Below are 25,878 nucleotides of genomic sequence, written 5' to 3' on the forward strand. Positions count from 1 at the left end.
TACTAGAACAATTGAACTTTATTTGGGTTAATCAGAGGCACTTTACATGGTGGCAGGTGTGTGCTAACTCCAATTTAATATGAGTTAGAACTCGATCACAGCCACATCCCCAAATTATAAGAGAGTGTGCACACTTTAGCAAACATTCAGTTATTTTTTACTTCCCTTCTCAAAAAGATTTTTTTGGGGTCAATTGAGTTGTAGAAGTTATAGGTCACATTAATAGTGAAAAGTTTTTAAATGAGTGCTTAGTCTCATCTCGTTTTTTTCCTATCACAAAAACCTGGCATTTAAACAGGGGCATGTACAGTGGTATGGAAAAAGTGTTTGCCCCCTGGCTGATTTCTTGCATGTTTATCACACTTAAATGTTTCCCATCATCAAACAGATTTAAATATTAGTCAAAGACAACACAAGTAAACACAAAATGCAGTTTTTAAATGGTTATTATTAAGGGAGAAAAAAAATCCAAACCTACATGGCCCTGTGTGAAAAAGTGATTGACCTTCCTCCCTGTTAAAACATAACTGTGGTTTATCATACCTTAGTTTAATTTCTCTAGCCACACTCAGGCCTCATACAGCCACACCTGTTCTCAATCAAGAAATCACTTAAATAGGACCTGCCTGACAAAGTGAAGTAGACCCAAAGATCCTCAAAAGCTAGATATCATGCCGAGATCTAAAGAAACTCAGGAACAAATGAGAATGAAAGTAATTGAGCCCTATCAGTGTGGAAGTGAGAGCAATTATCCACAAATGGTAAAAACATAACAGTGATGAACCCTCCCCGCAGTGGCAGGCTGACCAAAATTACCCCAAAAGCGCAGCGACAACTCATACAAGAGGTCAAAAAGAACCCACAAGACCCAAGGCACTGCAGTGCAGGCCTCACTTCAGTGTTCATGATTCCACCATTAGGGACAGGGCAAAAATGGCCTGCATTGCCGAGTTCCAAGACGAAAACCACTGCTGAGCAATAAGAACATTAAGGCTCATCTCAATTTTGCCAGAAGACATCTTGATGATCCCCAAGACTTTGGATCAAATGCCTTGGTCTGACGAGAAAATAACTTCTTGGAAGGTGTGTGTCCCATTACATTTGGTGTAAAAGTAACACTCCATTTGAGAATAAAACATCATACTAACATTAAAATATGGTGGTGGTAGTGACAGTCTAGGGCTGTTTTGCTGCTGAACTTGCTGTGATAAATGGAACCATGAATTCTGCTGTTTCCCAAAAAATCCTGCAGGAGAATGTCCATCCATCTGTTCGTGACCTCATGCTGTATTTGGCATGACCTTAAAAAGGTGGCTCATGCTCAAAAACCCTCCATCATGGCTCAATTATAACAAATCTGCAAAGATGAGTGGGCCAAAATTCCTCCACAGCCCTCATTACAAGTTATCGCAAACCCTTGATTGCAGTTGTTGCTGCTAAAGGTGGCCCAAGAAGTTATTAGGTGGAGGGGGCAATCACTTTTTCACACAGGACCATGTAGGTTTGGATTTTTTTCCCTCCCTTAATAATAAAAAACAGTCAGACAACACAAAATGCTGTTTTTTCATATTTAAATTAGTTTGATGATGGGAAATATTTAAGTGTGACAAACATGGGGGCAAAGGGTCAAACACTTTTTCATACCACTGTAGAGGTTATAAACACTGTAGGTGTGAATGGTTGTTTGTCTGTGCTGTGCCTGGCGATGGGCTGGCCCAGGGTGTTCCCAGCTTCTTGCCCAAAGTCAGCTGGGCTAGGCTCCAGATCACATGCGACCAATTGAGAAAAATCGGTAGAGAAAATGGATGGACAAACAAAAAAACAAACAATTGCTGTCTTCAATAGACACACTGAGGCAAAGCTGATGTTTACTTCAAGACTGTTGTGTAGTGGACGCCCCAAAAACAAAATGCATTTTAGACATGTCACAAATACAACTAACGATAAGATGGGGAAAAAAAATAGAAAAATCTTTCGCATTATGTCCCTTCCTGCCTCGTAGACGCTGTACATAAAAATCTAAGTAAAAACATAAGCCAAGAATGTTTTTTTTTTTTTTTCATTCTGTTTTTTTCTTGGCTAAATTGCGAGGTGAACTCTTGAGCAAGTCTCTGATGCGGAGGTACGTCCCCGTGGCTTCAGCCACCTCTGTGTATTCGGGTGTGTCCTCAAAAGGCACAATGCCCTCTGCGAAGCGGCTCCGGTGGGGAACGGCCGACACCTTGGGGGCCACGGCCTTAGGGGAGGGCCCGTTTACATCCTGGCAATCTTGATTGGGGCTCTGGGGATTGTCTTCTTGGGATTTGCTGGGACTGGGACATTTGGGGGTATCCTCTTGTAGTGGAGCAGCACTTTGAGGGCTTTCATCCAGGGATTTGATGGGACTTGGACTTCGGAGACGGTCTTGGGATTTTTTGGGATCAGGACGTTGGGGACAGTCTACTTGAGATATAAGTGCAGCAGGACTTTGCGGGCTGTTGTCTTCAGATTTGGCTGGAGGAATGTCACCTTTTGTGATAACAGCAGGGGTGCCGCCCTGTTGGGGTCCAGCTAGGCTTTGGGTGCCGCTATTCTGAGGATAAACTAGTCCAGGCAACATTTGATTCTCATCCCGACATCCACCTGCTTCTTTGACAAATTCCATTTCAGAGTCACCCCGTGGAGGCGTGGACACGGTGGGTGACAGCCCAGCAGGGGTTCCGGCCGTGGGTGTCGCCGGGTCACTGTTGGTGGGGGTGTCGGCGTTCTGAAGTGCCGCCCAGATTAGCCTCTGTTGCTTTTCCAGCTCCTCCAGGGTGAGCTCGTCCTCCACGGCCTCGTCCATCACCACCCAGTCAGGCCCCCACATCGCCGGGGAGCTGTTTCTGGGTGTGCAGGGTGGCGTGCTTTTCGGGAGAGGCGGTGGGGTGGGGGTTGCGGGTGGGGTGCCATGCGGTAGAGGCGGGGGCGAGCTGAAGCAAGGGGAGCCCGGGGGCACCGGCGGTTCAAAATGGAAGTCGCCCCGGCGGGGGGTCTGGTAAGGATTCCCAGGATCTGGTGGGCAGAAACGTGAACGTTTTGTTATTTGTATTACAATTTTAAGAATAAAATTATTTGTACTGATTATTGCTTTTTTTTATATATTAATATAAGTATCATTAACAAACCAAGTGTTTAATAAAACTATTTAGAGAATACATAATTTACAATAAATTAATTAACAAATGACAATTAGTAAAAAAAAAAAAAAAAATAAAAAAAATAAAGCATTTCCCCCATATTTTAAATTCACAGATTTGGCGGGGGGTGGAGGGAACCTATCCACTATTACTTGCTTTCCTATTCACTGATTTTTTTTGCCCAAGCTCTGTCGAAGATAAAAGTAGATTTTGGTGCCACCCTGTGGCATCTTGGTGCCAAGGAACTCTGTTGAAGTGAGGGGAGGAGCTTTCATTCTAGGCCAAATCTCTAATACAAAAGTAGTGTTTTTATACTAGGGCTGTCCCGATCCTACTTTTTCATTTCCAATCCAATACTGATACTGCAGGCTTTTGTTTTGGCCGATATCGGTCCGATAAGATATCAGGAATAATCATACATACTTTACGTATTTTGTGGTATGGAATGTTAGAAAAGGCTTGATCAAGCAATATTACTCAAACAGAGAATGATAATCAGCAACAGTAGGCATGAGGAAAAATTGACATTTATTATTAACCAATGGGTTACAAAGTAACTTTTAAAATAATGTACTACAATTGAATAAAATAAAAATTATATTAGGAAATCCTGTAAAATAACTTCAACCAAACAAATAAAAAATATTGAAGTTGCAACATAACCACTGCTCAACTTAAACATAAGCATATTTTACATTATAATAGATTAAATAAACAGAAAACAACAAAAAATAACCTCAATAAATAATACAAATGATACTTTTAAAGTATATTTTTTACTGTCAGTATTAGGTGAGAACAGCATTTGCTTTCTCCAGATGTGCGGCAATACATTTTTGAACTTCTTGATGCGACTGGGGTTTAGTCTATTGACTGTCGTGGCAGATATGAAATTAGGAATTATGTAGTGAGGCTCGAGGTGCTTTGCGGTCTCTGTGTGCCTCGTTGGGATCACTCCTCCTGCTGTGCACATCTTGATACATGCAGATATCTAGATGCCATGATCAAATACTGTTAATGACTAATTTTTCCACAGAGTTTGAAGAATATATGACATAGTATTGTTATAGTGCCTTTTTCTATGTGTTTATACAGCGTTTGTGTACCAATATTCATTATTTTGAGACATACGTGCCCGAGTTCAATGCTAATTTTCGTTAGTTCGTCAATGGTGTTTTTCATTAATTGTGTTAGCTTTGAGCAAGCGATTTTTGTGGAAAATAAATAAAGAAAAAGTCTGATGTATTTTAACATTCAATAGGTGTAATTTTTTTATTGTGTGTTTAACTGCAGTGTCAATAAATGACTAAGCAAGCAACATTGACTCTTACTCCTTGCTATGTTATCCCCTTAGCATCCTGTTCCGATCACGTGGGGTCTGCATGCCTTCCAGGCGCTGCTGGAGAGTTTGGAATGGACTGCTTGTATAAGAGTGATCAAATCTGAGATTTTAGATCCAGTCTGATTCGATACTCGTTTTTTTGCTGATATCGGACCGATTTCCAATCTCAAAGATCGGCTCGGGACACCCTTAAAATATACAGTAAACCTTTTATTATTTGCGCTTTACCACGTATTTTTGTGCTCTATAGCAGCCAAAGATAGTGCCCAAAAACGTCCTGCTCCTAAGGCGCTATATTTGTAACCGTCTCCACAGTGAACAGTAGCGTAATGCTACATTCTGTTCTGAATTCAGGTAACAGTCACCTCTAAAAATAAAAGTGAAAAAAAAAAGGCTTGACAAATAAGAGAGAATTATCATCGATTAATCACCCAGACCCATTTCATACCGTTGAGATTTATTGATTATTGTTTACCTGATTCGATATCCATGTCAGAGTTGCTATCATGGCTGGATTTGGGCCTCTTCCTGGGGCTTTGAGATGAGTCAGAGTCGTGAGGCCTCTTGCTGCACGGACCGTCGGGCTGTTGACACATAAGATGTCATTTACACACTAATGCACTTACTACAAACTGTGAAAAATACAGAGCAGGCCAAAAGTAGGTACACACTTGAAAATCTGTGATGCATCGAAAATTCCATCACTGAAATTATTTGGCTAAAAATGGCCCAAAAGTGCATTTTCGATTTTCGGTCGAAATACTCTTGTCACCGAAAAACAACTGCTGAAAGCAGGTGTTGTGATGAGACAAGTAAAAAACTGCGGCCAGTGCCACCCCAGCAACCTAGGAGCTACAGCTGGCTAAGCTAGCTAACACGGCTAAGCAAGATATGGAGCTGCGGAGGCTAAATTCCTCGTCTGGTGTCAACGCATTGTAAGTCCCAAATCATAGCCTCCATGTCAGAAAAGAAGCTACACTTCTGACAAGTATCGTTACCACAAAGGAATGACAAGGAGTAAGTAGAGCTGCGAGCAGCTATAAACAGGCCCTTGTACCACTGGCAGTTTGGGGTACAGGCAAATTGGGGTACGGGGTCACATAAAATTTTGAAAAGACAAGGAGTAAGAGATCGAATGGATTTGATGGTGACTCGCCACGGGCTGCACAAAAAATAGAGGACGGGCCGCAAATGGCCCCCGGGTCGTAGGTTGGACACCATCGCTGTAGGGCAAGTGCAAAAGTATGGCCCATGCAAATGTGGAAGATGGGCCACAACTGTTCCTTGAAAAGGTAATCACTTCCTGTTGCGTTTCGTATACGGGTTGTAAATATATTAATGGCGGATGAAAAAACAAATGTAAGGCACTTTAACAGGTTTTGACAGCAACAGTGGACCTGTTTGCAGGGCAAGTTATTTTTAACTATCATCGTGAGATGCAATGTACTCTTACCCTAGCATTGCTAGTTGCAACGTGTTTTAAGATCTAGAAAGTTGGAAACAAACTGTGTTAAAATCCAAGAATGGTGTAATGTTTTTATAGTGGCCCGTTAGCGCACTCATCATACCTGCCCGAGGTGCATTCTTAGCGGCCATACGATGCAGACAGACCAAGTGAATGAATAATGTATGCAATTGTAAAGAGTCTTTAAAAGCGCTATATAAGTGTAATGCATTATTATTACTTTAATTTTTTCTTTCTCATAAGTTATCCGCACCGACGACTCCCCTTACCCCGCCAACGGCTCAAGCAATGAGTTTCTCCAAGAAGTACCACGGAAGTGATATCGCTATAATGTTCGTGACTGACTGGAGTGTTTTGATTAACATGGAAATTTGCTTAACCTGAGGATAGGCGATGCTAGCATGTACCGAGCTAGCCTTTAAGAGGTGGGAGGCATAAACACGAACTGTTGTAATCCTGACACCGTTTATCTGATTTGGATGTAAATACACAAATTAAAGTTGAAACTATACAGCAAGCAAATCTCATTCGTTAGCCAATAAATGTGATTCATGTCCCATTATTTATGGACCCGACTAATGTAGAAGCATATATCAGTGCTGCTAGTAACAAAACGATGAAGCTTATGGAGTGAACTTTATGCATAAGCCTAGCTCATTCATGTATGATCAGTCGGCCTTTGTTGAGCCAAGGCAACAAATTTTACATTTGAAAAATATCACGATTAACCACCAAACAAAAATATAAATGTATCATCATCTTTTCCTTTCTGCTTGTCCCATTAGGGGTTGCCACAGCGTGTCATCCTTTTCCATGGAAGCCTATGTCCTGCATCTTCCTATCTAACACCAACTGCCCTCATGTCTTCCCTCACTACATCCATCAACCTTCTCTTTGCTATACCTCTAGTTCTCTTGCCTAGCAGCTCCATCCTCATCACCCTTCTACCAATATATTCACTCTCCCCTCTGGACATCCAAACCTTTGAAGTCTGCTCTATCTGTCTCCAGAACATCGAACCTTGGCTGTCCCTCTGATGAGCTCATTTCTAATCCTATCCAACCTGCTCACTCCTAGAGAGAACCTCAACATCTTCATTTCCGCCCCCTCCAACTCTGCTTCCTGTTGTCTCTTCTGTGCCTCTCTCTCTAATCCGTACATCATGACTGGCTGCACCACTGTCTTATAAACTTTGCCCTTCTTCCTAGCAGATACTCTTCTATTACACAACACACCTGACAACTTCCGCCACCCATTCTAACCTGCTTGGATCGGTTTCTTCACTTCCTTACCACACTCATAATTGCTCTGGACTGTCGATCCCAAGTATATGAAGTCCTCCACCCTTGCTATCTCTTCTCCCTGTCGCCTGACTCTTCCCCCTCCAACCCTCTCATTCATGCACAGATCTTACTTCGACTAATCTTCATTCCTCTCCTTTCCAGTCCATGCCTCCACCTTTCTAATTGTTCCTTGCTTTCACTGCAGATCACATCATCCGCAAACATCACACTCCACGAGGCTTCCAGTCTAACCTCATCTGTCAGCCTATCCATCACCACTGGAAACAGGAAGGGGCTCAGGGCTGATCCCTGATGGGAGTCACACCTTCACCGTAAACTCCTCTGTCCCACCTACAGCACACCTCACCACTGTTTTGTTGCCCTCATACATATCCTGTATTATTCTAACATACTTCTCTGCCAATCCAGACTCCTGCATGCAGTACCACAGTTCCTTTCTGGATACTCTGTCATACACTTTCTCTAAATCTACAAAGACACAATGACGCTACTTCTGACCTTCTCTACCCATTACTGTTCTGTTTGGCAATATCTTTGTAGTTTTGGATAATTTTGTCACTTAGTAACCTTTAAAATGTCAGAAAATGGAGAAAAAATATATTTATCATCCAATCTCCAGCTGAAAATCACATGATCGACCCCAATTTTCAATTGCGTGATAGGATCAGGACATCCCTAGTTTCAACCCATGGTTTCAAGTCAGGATTATGTTTTAAAACAAGGGTTATGGTTTCAAATTAGTGTTTCAAGTCCAGGCCTGCGTGTGTGCGTTGTCCTTGTGGCCCTTGTGGCCCTTGTAGCCCCACCCTCCCATACATTCTTATTTCCTTCTATCCTTCCTACCTTCCCTTCCTTCTTCCTCCCTCCTTTACTTTCATACCTTCAATCCTTCTTTTCATACATCATTCCTCCAATCCTATCATTCTTGTCATATTATTCTTGTTTCCTTTCATTCTTCCTTCCCTCAATTCATACCTTCCATCCTTCCTGCCCCTCAATCATTCCTCCCTTCCTTCTATCCGTTCTTGTTTCCTTCCATTCTTTGTTTACTTCATACCTTACATCCTTCTTCCTTCATACCATCCATCTTTCCTCTCTTCATACCACTCGTTTCCTTCCATCCCACTTACCTTCCATTATTGCTTGCTCCTACCTTTCTTGCATCCTTCCTCTCATACCATTCCTTTCCATCCTTAGTTTCTTCTTCCTCCCCTCCATCCTTTTATACATACTTATTTTATTTCCACCTGCATAACATCCTGATTCCCTTCCTTCCAAGTTTCAGTCCTCCCTCTTGCTGTTTTCCACTACATACCTTGAATTTTTCTTCCCTTCCTTTCATACATCCTAATTTCCTACATCTTCCCCTACATTGTAGCTTCCTTTCATACCATCCTTGCTTCCTTCAATGTACCCTTCCTACAATCCATCCTTCCATCCAAACTCCCTCCTGAAAATAAGTTTTAAAGAAAAAAGCTTATACACACTTCTGTATAATTGACTATAGGACCATAGTATGATGAAACCAAATAAAACGGTGTGAGCTGCATATTTGGACAGGACACACAGTGTCCAATTAGTTGATTAGTGTTACACCCAAGTAGAGTTCGTGTTACCGAAGAAAAGTGGCTGGACAGGTAGGCGGCGTAGTTGTGCTTCAAGTGATTGCTCTGCATGGGAACGGAACTGTAAAGCATGAACTCCTGAACGAGAGCACAAAATACAAAACCTTCATTTAGTTCAATAGTGAATCATTGACAGTATTTCATAAATAATGGGAATGTTTTCCCCCACATTTTAAATAAACTTAATAGTGACAATAGTGTTGACTTACATCTTTGACTTTGTGCGGGGCTGGCACATTGAATCCTGGGAAATCCACCAGTTTGGAAACATCATAAGAGACATTTTGTGTGCTGGTCATACTGTTGTCATTTGACACTTGATTAAACAAAAACAAAACAGAAAAGTGTGAGTTCTATTTATGGCAGTGAGGCATAGTGACAGACAACAAATGAATGGTCTTTATTAGATGGCAAGAAGTACGTACAGTAATTAATGTACACACTTTTTGTGACATTTTTGTTTGTTGTTCTGCCGTAAGATTTTTCAATTGTAAAATATGTGCCTTTGTTCCATAAAGGTTGGAAATCACTGCTCTAGTCAGATCATGTATTCTAATCAGTCAGTTCAAACCAACATTACAACATGGCAGTAATAATGGGTGCTAATTTACTATAATTACTTTATTGTAATTAAATTACTGCACACACACCAAACCTTTAGAGCATGATTCGACAGAACGCCTGCATGCTCACTTACAACCGTTAGTGCTAGCAAATAGCTTGCTAGGCTACATAACGTTTTGTTGCCTGCTTGCAAGCGGTATCGTATTAAAGGTCTGTGAACATACCTCAAGAAAGCCTTAAAAGAACATCCTCTCCTGAACACCGGTGACCACCAACACACTGTCTTCCCCATTTTGTTCTTATAAACACACGGTGCGATCCATTATTGTCGTCATTGCCATAGTAATGAGTGTATCTGGTAGCGTTTGAGTTGACGAGATAAAGCCCAGTGATCGTAAAAGACGGGATGAGGTGGTATCGGAATACAAGATTATAATGCAGTAGTAGTGCATAGTGCAATCGTGAAAGACCAAATTTTTCTTGTAGTCTGATCTGGGCATTACATGTGGTCTGTCCCACACCTCCGACATGTTTTTTTTTTTTTTTTTTTTTTAAATAACTATTGGTGGCCAGATATTTAAAGCATTACATCAAAAGACACGCTACAAGGCTAAAAATAAACTAGCTTTTGGATTTGAATATACTGTACACAACAGCGACGTGGAGTAAATGTATTTTGCAGAGCCGATCAATGACAGAGAATGACATTAAAGCCGATCAGCATAAAACGATAATTATTGGCCGATACCGATCAGATTGGCGTAAAGTAGATCAAAATAAGATCATGACATGGCCGCCACGTCAATTGCCCACATTCAACATGGCAGCCGCGTAGGCACAAGGCACTTTTTTTTTTTTTTCTTTTTTTTTTTTTAAGAATTGGATCTATTTATTTTGTGTATATGTGATCTGGAAATACGTCAGTCCCATTCTCTGCCCGCATTGTGCCACAGCGCCAGTAAACAACAGCAGCCAATTGACTTTGTCAACAGCAGTTTAAGTGACAAATGGAAACAATTTTTGGACACATTGTTCTATCCCAAAGGTCCGTTTTATAAGATATCCGTTATATCACGGTCCATTTTATCGAGGTTCCACTGAACTTTGGGTCAAAACTTTCCAACATTGATAAATCAATGCTATTTCATTCATTCATTTTCCGTACCGCTTATCCTCACTAGGGTCGCGGGTGTGCTGGAGCCTATCCCATCTATCTTTGGGCGAGAAGATACCCTGAAGTAGTCGCCAGCCAATCGCAGCGCACATATAAACAACCACTCGCCCTCACATTCACACCTACGGACAATTTAGAGTCTTCAATTAACCTATGATGCATGATTTTGGGATGTGGGAGGAAACCGGAGTACCCAGAGCAAAACCATGCAGGCACGGGGGGAACATGCAAATTCCACACAGGCCAAGGGCAGATTTGAACCTGGGTCCTCAGATCTGTGAGGCAGATGTGCGAACCAGTCGACCACCGTACCTCAGTGCTTTTTTTTTTCTAATGGGGGAAAAAAAAACAAAAACAAAAAAAAAAAAACAAAGTCCTAACGACAACTCTCAAATTAATTGAAACATCAAAAAAAACAAAAAAACTAATACTCGCCCAGGCCTAGTAAGTAGTCATACCATTTCCATCGTAGAGCATTAAACCAGAGTTCTCCATTTCGGCTTCTTTGAGCCAACCAGGCGGATAGCCCAGTTGCCTCATGCGATAGATGAGAGGCGGCAGGGTGTTAGAATCCAATCCCAGTGCTGACAAAAGGTCCTCACTGCACATGACACCACATCATACTTTACAAACGAAGGTTTACTCAAACAAGAAGTGTGTGTGTGTGTGTAACAAGAAATCCATGCCTCAAGATTCCAGGCTTGTATTTGGAGAAACGCTCCTCCACCTCGTCGGCATGGTAGCGGTGGTTACTGAGCCCGGCCAGGTTCTGGTTCTGGTTGAACTCCTTTCTTCTCTCGTTGATGGCTGCCACGTCTTTAGGCTGACAACACACAACCAAACTAATGTGTCGTAATGATTATGACACGTGATTATTCAATATGTAACCCTGGTTTAAAATTTGAGTTTAGGCTTGAAACCCTAATCATGTTTTAAAACCCTACTTTGAAACCCTGAAAATATAACACTGACTTGAAATCCCAATGTAAAACCCTAATCCTGCCTCGAAACCAGAACCCTGGCTTGAAACCCTAATTTAAAACCTTAACCAAGGCTGGAAAGTGTACTTTGAAACCTTAACCATGGCTTGCAAACCTACTTTGAAAGCAAAACAGGCTTGAAACCCTAATTTGAAATCCAATCCATGTCTTGAACCCCTTCTTTGAAACAAAATTCTGATTCTGGTGAGTTTTTTTTTCTTCCTTTTTTCTTTTCTTTTCTAGTTCATTGGTTGATTTTGGCACGACAAACCGATCCAGGGAAACTGTTCTTTTTCTGTTCAGGAAAGGGGGGGGGGGGGATGAAAAACAACATTACAGGTCAATTACATTGTTATTTAAAAGATTAAAATATTAATTGCTCTGGTAGCCAATTTGCTGCACATTTCCTTTGATAATTTTTTTTTGTATTGCCGCACTCGTGATCACCAGCGAACGCTTTCTCAGTTTCGAAATTAACAAAAACAAAAAAACTAAGTTACAGTGCCTACTTTAGTTGCATTGCGTGACGCACAGTCAATGACGCGTTATTAGGATTCACACATTGTTCGAGGCAGGACATGCGCCGGTGCACTGTGATTGGCTGCTGCATCCCAGTAGAACACACCCTATTGCTTCCAGAAGGAAAAAGAAATACACTGGAACCTTAACAGAGCGGACTAATAGGGGCGTGGTGCCGTACAAGATAGCAAATTGCCCGTTACATTAAAGCACTTTTTTTGAGTCAATACGTACCCATACCGTAATTTCTCATGTATAATGCGCACCCATGTATAATATGCACCCCCAAAGTTTCTCAAAATTCTGGAAAACCCCTCTACCCATGTATAATGCCTTTTTACAATGCATGATTTTGCTTCTATCCATATGATAAAAACAAAGCACCATCTGTATTTTGTTAAAGTTTTTCATATAATTTGTGAAGTTAAGCCCTTTATTTGAACACGTAATACTTTCTTTTCATTTACTTGCTCTTATTTTTAAATGCCAGCCCTACTTTTATTTAGTAAATGAGAAAACACAGTTGTTCATATGTTTGATTAACCAGGCAGAATTTGTAAGATGTGTACAATTTAAAGAAAACATGAAGGGCCAGGCAAAACACTTAATTTTATTTTAATGGGATTCAAATTTAACTGTCAAGCATTTCAGAAAAGCATTGTCATTAAACAAAACATAACCATAAATAAAATGATGGTTCTTGTTCAGTCAGTCGTATTTAAAAAAACAAAACAAAAAACAAAACATTTCACAAATTATGCCTGGGTATCAAAACTTATGAGCACAACTGTACATATATGCAGTCATATGTACCCTGTCATATTGGAATGAAAGTGCAGGCTACACCTTTTTCATAACATCTAGGTGGCAATGGCATACTAGAAAGAAAATGTACAGCTTTTTCATAACCTCTAGATGGCAGCATACATTTATAAAGTTTTTTTTCATTTTCCCTGTATAATGTGCACTATTGACTTTTGATGATTTTTTGGGGGGGGAGGGGGGGAATGTGCATAATACACGAGAAATTGCGGTATTATAAACCCGAACCCCATTTTAAACCCCAAATTTAAAACCCTAATCCTGTCCTGAAAGCCTATTTTAAAACTCTTAAAACACTCACCGTGGCTTGAATTAAATAGCAGCGTAAAAGTTGGGAAGAGGGGAAAAAAGTCCAGGAGTTTGCGCTCATGTACTTCCTAATCCTCACCTCCATGGCGGATAACAAGCTGCGCCTAGAAATTCTGTCCATATAAGTTATGAACAGAATCGGTGACAAAGGGCAGCCTTGGCGGAGTCCGACCCTCACTTACTGCCAGCAATGCGGACCAACCTCTGACACCAGTCGAACAAGGAGGCTGAGGAGTGTGATCCCCCTGTAGTTGGAACACTCCCTCCGGTCCCCCTTCTAAAAAAGGGGGACCATCACCCCAGTCTGCCAATCCAGAGGCACTGTCCCCGATGTCCATGCGTTGTTGCAGAGGCGTGTCAATCAGGACAGCCCCACAACATCCAGAGCCTTTAGGAACTCAGAGAGAATTTCATCCACCCCTCTTTAAGTATTCTCTCCACCGACTCACGACGTCCCGAGTCGAGGTCAGCAGCGCCCCATCCCCACTATACACAGTGTTGATGGTGCACTGCTTCCCCCTCCTGAGACACCGGATGGTCGACCAGAATTTCCTCGAAGCCATCTGGAAGTCTCTCTCCATGGCCTCACCGAACTCCTCCCATGCGCGAGTTTTTGCTTCTGTGACCACCAAAGCTGCATTCCACTTGGCCAGCCGGTACCAAATCAGTTGCCTCAGGAGTCCAACAGGCCAAAAAGTCCCGATAAGACTCCTTCAGCTTGACGGCATCCCTCACCGTTGGTGTCCACCAACGGGTTCGAGGATTGCCCCCACGACAGGCACCGACCACCTTATGGCCACAGCTCCGGTTGGCCGCCTCAGCAATGAGGCGCAGAACATGGTGCACTCAGACTCAATGTCCCCCGCCTCTCGGAGGTCGGAGTTGAAACTCCTTCTGATAGGGGATTCTGCCAGACGTTCCCAGCAGACGCTCACAATACGTTCGGGCCTGTCGTTTCTGCCAATCACACCCTTCCAGGTCTCACTGTCATTGCCCACGTGAGCATTGAAGCCCTCAGCAGAATGATGGAGTCCCAAGGAGGAGCGCTCTCCAGCACCCCCTCTAAGGACTACAAAAAGGGTGGGCACTCTGAACTGCTGTTTGGTGCATACACACAAAAACAACAGTCAGGACCCGACGTCCCCCACTCGAAGGCAGAGGGAGGCTACCCTCTCGTCCACTGGGGCAAACCTCAACGTACAGGCGCCGAGCCGAGGGGACAGGTGGCAAAAAAGACGAAGAAAGTTGAGGAATGCTAATCAAACACCTGTTTGAAACATCCCACGGGTGAACAGGCTAATTGGGAACAGGTGGGTGCCATGATTGGGTATAAAAAGAGCTTCCCTGAATTGCTCAGTCATTCACAAGCAAAGATGGGGCGAGGTTCACCTCTTTGTGAACAAGTGCGTGAGGAAAATAGTCGAAGTTTACGGACAATGTTCCTCAACGTACAATTGCAAGGAATTTAGGGATTTCACCATCTACGGTCCATATCATTGTCAAAAGGTTCAGAGAATTTGGAGAAATCACTGCACGTACGCAGCAAGGCCGAAAACCAACATTTAATGCCCGTGACCTTCGATCCCTGAGGCGGCAATGCATAAAAAATCGACAATGTGTAAAGGATATCACCACATGGGCTCAGGAACACTTCAGAAAACCAATATCAGTAAATACAGTTCGGCGCTACATCCGTAAAGTGCAACTATGCAAAGCAAAAGCGATTTATCAACAACACCCAGAAACGCCGCCGGATTCTCTGGGCGCGAGCTCATCTAAGATGGACTGACTGAAGTGGAAAAGTGTTCTGTGGTCCGACGAGTCCACATTTCAAATTGTTTTGGGAAATTTCAGACGTCGTGTCCTCTGGGCCAAAGAGGAAAAGAACCATCCGGACTGTTATTGACGCAAAGTTCAAAAGCCAGCATCTGTGATGGTATGGGGCTGTGTTAGTGCCAATGGCATGGGTAACTTACACATCTGTGAAGGCACCATTAATGCTGAAAGGTACATACAGGTTTTGGAGAAACATGCTGCCATCCAAGCAACATCTTTTTCATGGAAGCCCCTGCTTATTTTAGCAAGACAATGCCAAACCACATTCTGCACGTGTTACAACAGCGTGGGTTCGTAGTAAAAGACTGCGGGTACTAGACTGGCCTGCCTGCAGTCCAGACCTGTCTCCCATTGAAAATGTGTGGCGCATTATGAAGGGTAAAATACGACAACGGAGACCCCGGACGGTTAAACAGCTGAAGTTGTACATCAAGCAATAATGGGAAAGAATCCCACCTACAAAGCTTCAACAATTAGTGTCCTCAGTTCCCAAATGTTTATTGAATGTTGTTGAAAGAAAAGGTGATGTAACACAGTGGTAAACATGAACCTGTCCCAGCTTTTTTGAAACGTGTTGCGGCCATAAAATTTTAAGTTAATGATTATTTGCTAAAAACAAAGTTTATCAGTTTGAACATTAAATGTCTTTGTAGTGTATTCAATTAAATATAGGTCCAACATGATTTGCAAATCATTGTATTCTGTTTTTATTTATGTTTAACAAAACGTCCCAACTTCATTGGAATTGGGGTTGTATATCATTACCGTGAAGGGATTCAATTTTAGGTAATAGTGCCCAGCCCGACTTAACACTATCTTGAAACCCTAACACTGGCTGGAAAGCATGCTTTAAAATCCTAGCCCAGACTTGAACCACTAATTTCAAATTTCATTGGATTAGATGGCGCAAGTGTTACTAATATTGTGCTCTGCGTGTGTATTTTGACTGACCTTGGGGCAGTCTCTCATTTGATGAGCGCTTGAACCGCAGTTAAAACACACAGATTTGGGCCTGCAATGGACACAGAACTCATGTCAAATATTAGCAATAACAATAATAATAAAACAGAACTAGTGCATCTATGACAGATTTTACAGCACACCTTTTGTCCTTCACTTCTATGTCCTGCCCATCCGTGCCGATAACCTGGTAGAAGATCTGCTGGTAGCTTTTGCTCCACTTAAGGAAATGACATTTCATGAAGAATACACAAGCAACAACAGCAAGAGTGTTTTAAGGCTCCAAACTGATCCGATGTCAGCACCGTCTTTAAGATACATCGGCACTTCCCATCCATCAGTGTGCTGAGGGCTGTCATTGAACAGCGGCTGGCCCAGTTTGTCCACGCTGAAGCTTCTGAAATACAACACGCTGCCCACCACCTGTTTTTACACACACACACACACACACACACGTCATTATTCCTTCGGCACATCAAAGCAGCAGATTTCCAAAATATATGACAAAAATTATTTGGGTGAAATGGGATCGTTAGAAGTTCTGTGTGTCTGTTTGTGTATGTACAGCAGCTGAAATAAGTATTTAACATGTCACCATTTTTCTCACTAAATATATTTCCAAAGGTGCTTTCTGACATGAAATCTTCACCAGATGTCGGGAACAACCCAAATAATCCATACATACAAACAAAGTAGAACAAATACGATCAGAAATTAAGTGTAATAATGTGAAATGACACAGGGAAAAGCTATTGAACACATGAAAAAAGGTAGGTGCAAAAAGGCATCGAAAGCCAAGACCATATCTAAAATCTATCAATAATCAAACAGCAATCCAGCCCCTCGTCAATGCAAATAAATATCAGCTGGTTCAGCCCTAATTGATGGCCTACAAAAAGGTCTCATTGCCAAGGTGTGAGCCAAGACATCTCATGATGGGTAAGAGCAAAGAGTTGTCTCAAGACCATCGCAAACTAATTGTTGCAAAACATAATGATGGCATTGGTAACAGGCGTATATCTAAGCTTCTCAACACGGTTGAGCACGGTTGGGGCCATAATACATAAGTGGAAAGCCAATCATACCACCATAAATTTGTTCTGAATTCCAGCTTTTATTGCATGGTATTTACATCTAGATGTATTAAACAACGGAGGAGAGAGCACCTTTCGCTTGAAGCCATCGATGCACTTTTCAAGTGAGGACAAGTATTGGAACATGTGATTGATGGGTGTTAATCGCTACTCAGGTGTTTCCTTTTAGATTGATTGCCTAAACAGTGCTTGTTTTTGGCTTTGGGTTTCATCTGTGAAAACTACATTTGCTGTTAAGCAAATATGAAGACCAGAGAGCTGTCTATGGGAGAAAAATAAACCATTTTGAAGCTGAGAGAAGAGGGAAATTTGATCAGAGCTATTGCACAAACATTGGCCATAGCCAATACAACAATTTGGAATGTCCTGAAAAAGAAAAACTACTGTTGTACTGATCAGCAGACATCGAACAGGTCGGCCAAGGGCATCTACAGCAGTTTATGAAGAACATTGTGAGAGCTGTGAAGAAACACCCAAAGACAACAGTCAGTGACATTACTGTCAACCTCCACAGGGCAGGGGTGAAGGTATCACAATCCACTGGTCGAAGAAGACTTTGAGAGAAGAAATATACAGTGCATACCACAAGACGCAAACCACTCATCAGCAAAAAGAATGGGAACGCCAGATTGGATTTTGCAAAGTAGTACAGAGATAAGCTACAAACGTTTTGGAACAGTTTTATGGACTAATGAGACCAAGATGTACCTCTACCAAAGTGATGGAAAGGCCAAAGTATGGACAAAGAAAGAATCTGCTTATGATTCAAGTCAGCTGGGATAGGCTCCAACGAGTAAAATGGGTCATGTACCTAAACTACATGAAAGTAATATTTGTTTCCTCTCGAGGTGTCTTCGTTTTAGTCAGCTGGTCTAAGCTCAACGCACAGCCATGAAACTACTGCAATATTATGTCACCTGCTAAAATGCTAGCAACTCAAGTGAAGTTGCAAAAAACAAAGGCTGTTTATGCCTTTCTAAATTAATACCTTGTTTTTTTATACTTATAATAAATGATAAGGTTAAGCTGAAATTTATTTGTGTGTGTTTTCGGTTTGAATTGCCGCACTGAAAATGTTTTAAGACAACAAAATACAGTTTAATGCTCGATGTGAATTTAAATAAAATGTGATTATCTAAAAAAGAACCAATTAGTCATTCATTATTAGGGGAAATTGCTTATTTTTTGTTGTGCATTCATAATTGCTCTTTACCCACGCAAACATAGTTTATCCGAATATCCGATTAGAGAACATTTTTAGTATGATTCTAGAATACTAAAAATGTTTGATAGCTGCAGCCCTAGACAAAGCGTCTCAAACTCAAGATAATTCCCTCATTCCTGACATGTAAAATATTTTTAAAATGGGTAATATTTAAAATACAGTGACAATTGCTTTCAACACAAAAGGGCAGGAGAAGTGAGTGGGGGTGTTAAACTGAACGCCCCTGCCGAAGGCTCAAGGTATACTTTTCCACAGAGTCAGTTAAGGCTGTGAAAACAGGATTTGTGAGTGTGTGAACTCACTTTAAAGGCTTCCGTTGTGGTTCCCACGCTAGTGGAGGACATGTTGAGTGGGTCTTCATCAATGGCAAATGAGGAAGGCTTCACAGAGGACACAGAAGAATTTTTGTATTTTTTTTTTTTAGTGATCAAAATGAAAACATACATGGTATATATACATCAACACAAACGCAGCATTTACATACAGACGCATCACATCCACACACCCATGCAGCACATCTACACAAGCACGGACACAGACGAGCGTGCACACCTGAGGCTTCATGTGTGATGCCGAGCGTCTGTCGTGGTTTCCCTCTTTCTGATATCTCAGTATAACACCGCAGATGGAATCCTCGATTTCTTGACGACATTGCCTGAGAATTAAAGTTTCAGTGAGGACAAGATTTTTGTCAACAAAAGGACATTGATTTGGACCTTCTGAATTTTTGGGTTTTTGAAATCCTACTTTAACATCCTGACTAGACTTGCCGATATTTAGCATTTTATGCTGATCGGCTTTAATGTCATAATTCCCCAGTCCGATCAAGGCTCTGCAAAAGACATTTACTCCGCGTTGCCATCATGCACAGGATATTTGAATCCAAAAGCTAGTTTATTTTTAGCCTTGTCGCGCATCTTTTGATGTAGTATTGGAAATATCTGAGAGCCAATAAAGTTATTAAAAAAAAATGTAATGCCCAGCTCAAACAAGACAAATTTGCTCTTTCACAATTGCACTATGTCAGACTACTGCAATAAAATCTTGTATTCCGATACCACCGCACCCCGTTTTTTACAATCATTGGGCTTTGTCAACTCAAATGTGACTGGATACACTTGTTACCTTGGCGACGACAACAAGAGTGGAGCTCTTGTATAATAAGGACAAAATGGGGGAAAATGTGTGTTGGTGGTCACCGGTGCTCAGGATAGGAGAGGACGTTGGCTTAAGGCTTGCTTGAGTTATGTTCCCGTACTTTGAATACGATATGGCTCGCAGGCAGACAACAAAACGTTATGTAGCCTAGCAAGCTAGTGGTACCACGAAGGGTTGGACGTAAACATGTCTAGTAGACATTCCAACAGCTTCTTCCCTCTTGCGATCAACTTTTTAAACACCTAACCTATAATTCCATTACAACAAGCTGGCAATTTTTTTGACTTGAGTTCGTTGTCACATTTCTGTGGGGCCAATTATGTATTACTCGTGCACTCACTGTAGTTGTCTCGCCATGCTGCACTATTTGCATATACTGGCCACTCATGCCAGAGTAGCATCTGCTCCATTTGCACACTGATTGAGGAGTATCTGTAACTTTTGCACAACCAACATTGTCCCAGATTATCACACTACTCATCACTTTAAACCGCATACACTCCTTGAAGTCTCAGCGCCCTTTGCACAATGGTCATTGCACCGGACTATTGCAATATTAGTCATTCGAACTGCTCTAAGTGCTGGAGGACTCTGCATCTTTTTGCACAATTGTTTTTTTGTCAATGTCTTTATGTCTCCAAAGTGTTCTGTAAACTGTCTGTTGTACTAGAGCGGCTCCAACTACCGGAGACAAATTCCTTGTGTGTTTTGGACATACTTGGCAAATAAAGATGATTCTGATTCTGGTTCTGTCGAATCATGCTCTAAAGTTTCGGTGTGGGTGAAGTCATTTCATTAAAAATAAAGTAATTTAATTACAGCAAGTTAGCACCCATTATTTCTGTCATGTTGTAATGTTGGTTTGACCTGACTGATTAGAATACATGATCTGGCTAGAGCAGTGATTTTCAACCTTTATGGAGTAAAGAAAACATATTTTACAATTGAAAACTCTCACAGCACACCAACAAACAAAAATGGCACAAAAAGTGGATACATTAATTACTGTATGTACTTCCTTATAGAAGACCATTTATCATTTGTTCTGTCTGTGACTATGCCTCACTGGAATAAATGAACAAAGCTAGATTTATTGTAAATATAATTTTATGAGCAATTAAGTACACAAGTATATACAGTAAATGACCACGTCATTTAAAGACGCATTCCGCCATCTTGTGATCGGTTATCGTTTTTTTCAACTCGCTGATCGGCCCCAAAAATCCTGATCGTGTAAAGCCTAATCTTGACCCTATCTTGAAATATTTAAACCTTGCTTGAAGTTCTGACTCTCATTTGAAACACTTGCCCAGATTTAAAACCCTAATTTAAACCCCATATCCTTGACTTGAAACCTAAATTTTAAACCTTAACCCTTTCATGAAACCCAAACCTTGGCTTGATTCACTCACGCAGATTTGGAACTGTACTTGAAAACCCCAACCCAGGCTTAGAACAACAAATTTTAAACTCACTTCCATCTTGAAACCGTAATTTTAAACCTTAACCCTAATTTGAAAATCCTAAACCACACCTTAAACTGTTGAAACCATAACCCTGTCTTGAAACCCTAACCGACACTTGAAACTCTACTATGAAACCTTAACCCGGTCTTAAAACCCAACTTTGAAAAATAAAACCTGCCTAGAAACCCAAATTTAATACCTTAACCCCATTTAGACATCCTTACCCAGGCTTGAAACCCTACTTTGAACCCTAACCCTGTATTGAAACCGAATTTCCTGTCTTGAAACACTTACCAATGCTTGAAAGAAACCTGACTAGAAACCCTAATTTTAAACCTTAAACCTGTTTTACTCTTGACACTCTTTGCCACGCTTGAAACCTTACCACTGGCTTAAAAACCTAACCTTGTCCTGAAACCCTACTTTTAAACCTCAACCCACGCTTCAACCCCTTTTGAAACTTACTTTGATATGACATTGTTGGAGTAAATAATTTGAGCGATGGGCCCGCCGATGTTGACATCTTCTATCGTGATTCCGCTGTACAGGAAAAACAACAGACAACATTATCCACAAGCCCACAACCCTTTAAACTAAAACCACCACCACAGTGTTAATTTGTCACCTGGGTCGCGTCAGGATGTTCAACTTTCTTTTCAAAGCTTTATGTGAACCACAAATTAAGGATTACAGTATTAAAACTACATAGCTAGCTACAGTTAGCATCGGAAATGCTCAGCCGCGCAAGGATATTCTCTTCCGTTAGCTTCTCAATGCAGTCGTCGCACTCGACCAGGCGGCTCCGGAGTCTCCCAGTCTCTCCATCGTCCTCCGCTGTATCGGCGCCTTCCCCGTCCGGAAAGCGAATGTGCGTGGGGGCCGGGATAAAGTCCTCTGGTTGCTCAAAGAGCTTCGCGTCTCCAAAATCGACTTCAGCCATTTTTTCCATTACAGCTCCCTGGTCAATGAGAGAGGATGAGCGTGGCCAAGAATATTTAGCGTTGATTGGTCGAATATGTCACGGGGCCTATCATGTGACCCAAACGGCCGCTCTTATTGACATACTGAACCACAGTGTTTTATGACGTAATATACTTTGCGTTAATTGGTCAAATGGTACAGGTCTCACCACGTGACACAAGTGGGTGTTCTTATTGGTTGTTTTGCAAGCTTTCACATGTGTGGGTTTGAGAAATTGGACGTCAGAGCAAGTTAAAGGATAATATATAATATGCAACAGTTTCGTCACACGACATAAATTAGACATTTATATACGTACGCTAAGTAGTTAAAAGTCTGTGAACGAAATGTAACCCCCCCCCCCTTCTCGCGAGTGACGTCACTGTAACGCATGTTCTTTGTTTCGCAGGGTAACATAGGGAATTATGAGAAATATTTCGTCAAATTGTTGTTTTTACGAACCTGTCTGCCGAGCCTGTAAGACAAAACTCAGGTTAAAGGTGAACATGTACGGGTTAAAATTGGCGGATGTAGTCTGTAAGTCACAACTCGGGGTTTAAGTGATTACACGGTGTCGCTACATTGTTAGCGTTCCGACTCAGTTCTCGTATTTTGGCGAAACAGTATTCGCTGGTATTGTACGTAGACAATGGCGAACCTTACTTATTTGTCGTTGCCGCATTGGGACGGAGGCTCGAGGAAAATTCGTTACATTTATTTGGTTAACGAGTCGAATTTTATACTCACAGAGGATCCCAAAAAGGTACGTAGGGCAGCTATTTTTGTATGTATGTGAAATAAAATGTGATTGTACGATATATGAAATATAGTGGAAATAACTAGTGTATAATTATATTCAATACAGTGTATGGCAGGTGTCTGTTTTCAACTTTATATATGTATATGTATATATATATATATATATATATATATATATGTGTGTGTATATGTGTATATAACAGTTGCTGTTTCAGGGTTCACTTGCATCGGTTCCGCTCTTTCTTGGTGCTGACCTCTTGGCCCACACGGACATCCGTGCCGAGAACCATCCCAGGTATCACGCCAAGTTCGCCAGGAAAGGCCTGGCCACCAAAATCCACTTCTCTGCAGGTAAACCTGACAAGAAAGTATCAAATCCCAGCAGGTATGGTGACATCAGGCCGCTTGTGTGGCGTTTCTTCAGGCTTACGGTTCCGCGGGTTGAAGGTGGCGCCATCCAACAACGGCTTGTGGTTCTACACCATTCACGGGCTTTTCCGCGTGGCCTTTGAGATATACGCCAAGCGAGAGCAGCTGGCAGTGCTCAACAACTTCCAGGTAAGATTGTATCATGTGACAGAGACGAGTGCTTTGACAGAGCCACAGGCAGCTGCACCTGCAATGGTAGTGTAGATATTCAGAGGTTCTAAATAGTCTCCACACGTATTCAAATGCAAGATTTTGTGATATAAAAATGAGACCAAGATAAATCATTTCAAAGCTTTTTTTCACAATTAATGAGACCTATAAACTATATAACTCAACTGTGAATGTTTGAAAATCTTTTTGAGAGGGAAAGTAAAAATAACTGAAATGTGGTTGCACAAGTGTGCATACCCTCTTATAACTGGTGATTCTGCAGCTACAGTACGTTTATGTTGCTGTCAGTCCCTTGGCAGCCACCATGACCACAAATTTGCATTATTGAAAGTTCCACTGTAACACTGCGCCCTGTTGCAGGATCTGTGGAAATCTCAGATGAACGACAGCCCATTGAAGACCAGTTACAGCCTAAGTGCGCAGTTGGACCGATCGGACACCGGGAGTGAAGTGCTTGATGACCAATCACCGGAGCAGCTGGAGAACAGAAGCAGAGACATGTCATCAGATCACTGTTATTCCACGCAGCAGCGCTCTAAAACCTTATCCACACTTGAGAATAAGCTCCAGAGCCTAAGTGACAAACTAGCCACCAAAAACTTCACGGAGCAGCATCTAGAGCCAGCCCTGCTCCACCTGGAGCACGCTGAGCGCTGCCTGGGCGGTACAGTGGAGGAGCGGGACGCAGCGGAGATGGCGCTCGCCAGGTGGCTGGGCTCCCGGTTTGCCGTGGCCCACACCGATATCAGCCGGCGAGTGGAGGCCTTCAAGGAGCGCCACATCCAGAGGATCGGAGAGCTGCCGCCAGCCGAGGAGCTGGCCGCACAGCTTTTCCCGGACTCCATGAGGACGCTGCTGCTGAACTGGATGGGGCTGAGTCGGGACGAGGACCAGGCCAAGAGGCAAAGCGAGTACCCCATCCTGCTTCTCATCCTGGAGTTCGCCAATCACAACCTCATCACTGGGGTGGCACATGTTCTCTACTCCACTCTCATCTGCAAATAGATTCCCTAGTAGGACTGAAAAGGGGTGGAAAATGTCCAGTAAATGTTTCGATATTTTTTGGTACATTTCAGTGCGATTTAAGGCAATATTCTAAATTTGAAACTTTCCATGGGAATCAACAAGCTTCTGTCCATCATGGACAATCCACAGCATCCACTGCACAGCACCATCTCTAGCCAGAGGAGCAGCTTCAGTGACAAGACTGCTGTCACTACCCTTCTCCACTGACTGACTGGGGAAATCTCTTTCCGCGCCCCATGACATGTGGCTTCCACCCTGGAGGGAAAAGGTAATATCACCTTACCTTAACTCTGTAGTCTACTGTCATAATCTTGCACACTGATCACCATACACTTTATTCTGGACATTCACACCACACTGGAAGTATGACTTTCTTTTCTTTATTTCTTTTTATTTCTGTCCATCCAGCCATTGTCCCATGATGTAACAAGACAAGCCGGGAGACATACTCTCTCCAGCATGTCCTGGGTCATCCCCACACCCTCCTTTCAGTGGGATGTGCCCGGAATACTTCGAGGCATCCTAACTGGATGCCCGAGCCACCTCATCTGGTTCCTCTCGATGCAGAGGAACAGTGGCTCAACTCTGAGCCCCTTTCAGATGATCAAGCTTCTCAGCCTTGCTGTATATTATTATTGTATTTTTAAAAAACTTGACTTTTATCAATGATATATATATATATATTTTACATACTATGAAAATTTTTATAGCTTCAATATTACCATTTCAGCATTCCTGCATTGCTGTTTTTTGTTTTCATTATGGAGACTACTGGAAGAGTGAATTTCCCTTGTGGATGAAGTATCCAACTGGGAATTGAGGATAAGGTATCATATAAAAGCATAAATATAAACATTGTTTTAACTGTCATCAAGTGTCATTTATTTTTGTTTGTTGAAACATTTTTGTCATTTTATTAAAAAATCAAAGTATTTTTGGTAGAACTATTCTTGTGGGTTATGAATGCTAGAAGGGGGAAATGTTTAGTCTGCACACACCTACTGAAGGTAGAAGTCATCATTCAGAAAGGTAGAGATACAGCAGATGGTTTTTAATATTTTCTTGAGCTATTTTGTTACCAAAGATTTTTGGAGTCATTCCCTGTTGATGTGCAGCTAGCAAAGTATGTCCTTGTTTATTGATCATTGTTTATTGTGACGGCTGAAGGCATAAATAAACTAAATTCATCAGTGACAGAACCATTGTGCAGGTATGTGCCAAAAAATTAGAATGAGGGAAAGTCCATTTATTTTAATAATTTGTTCCAAAAAGTGAAACTTGTATATTAGTTCACCACACTATTGAAATTGAATTGAAACATTTCAACCCTTTATTTGGTTCAATTTTGATGATGATGGCAGAAAGACAAAAAAAAAATAATAATCCAGTATTTCACAAAATGAGAATGTTTCACCTCCCTGGGCTGTCATTTTGTTGTGGAGGGGTTTGTGTGTCCCAGTAATCCTAGGATCTAAGTTGTCTGGGGCTTTATGCTCCTGGCACGGTCACCCATGGCAAACAGGTAATAGGTG

General features: G+C 41.8%; 2 protein-coding genes across 2 annotated transcripts; one reads left to right on the forward strand and one right to left on the reverse strand.

Moving 5' to 3' along the window:
* Positions 1 to 23,082, reverse strand: zcchc8 (zinc finger, CCHC domain containing 8). The gene is made up of 15 exons (XM_061766958.1): positions 22,947 to 23,082; positions 21,752 to 21,959; positions 21,627 to 21,666; positions 21,467 to 21,541; positions 18,930 to 19,032; positions 18,680 to 18,757; positions 16,378 to 16,481; positions 16,202 to 16,267; positions 16,050 to 16,110; positions 11,319 to 11,455; positions 11,091 to 11,233; positions 9,104 to 9,210; positions 8,886 to 8,972; positions 4,976 to 5,084; positions 1 to 3,033 (listed from the first exon to the last, which is right to left on the reverse strand). Exons 1-15 carry the CDS (start codon positions 22,992 to 22,994, stop codon positions 2,060 to 2,062), a joined length of 2,340 nt encoding a protein of 779 aa, XP_061622942.1. The 5' UTR covers positions 22,995 to 23,082; the 3' UTR covers positions 1 to 2,059.
* On the forward strand, positions 22,142 to 25,545 carry si:ch211-110p13.9 (uncharacterized protein LOC562347 homolog). Its single transcript, XM_061766963.1, has 5 exons — positions 22,142 to 22,724; positions 22,936 to 23,071; positions 23,145 to 23,278; positions 23,681 to 24,614; positions 24,755 to 25,545. Exons 1-4 carry the CDS (start codon positions 22,611 to 22,613, stop codon positions 24,323 to 24,325), a joined length of 1,029 nt encoding a protein of 342 aa, XP_061622947.1. The 5' UTR covers positions 22,142 to 22,610; the 3' UTR covers positions 24,326 to 24,614; positions 24,755 to 25,545.
* The last annotated feature ends 333 nt before the right edge of the window (positions 25,546 to 25,878 follow it).

Source organism: Phyllopteryx taeniolatus, chromosome 3 (assembly GCF_024500385.1).
Source record: "Phyllopteryx taeniolatus isolate TA_2022b chromosome 3, UOR_Ptae_1.2, whole genome shotgun sequence".
In the NCBI taxonomy this organism is placed as follows: Eukaryota; Metazoa; Chordata; class Actinopteri; order Syngnathiformes; family Syngnathidae; genus Phyllopteryx; species Phyllopteryx taeniolatus.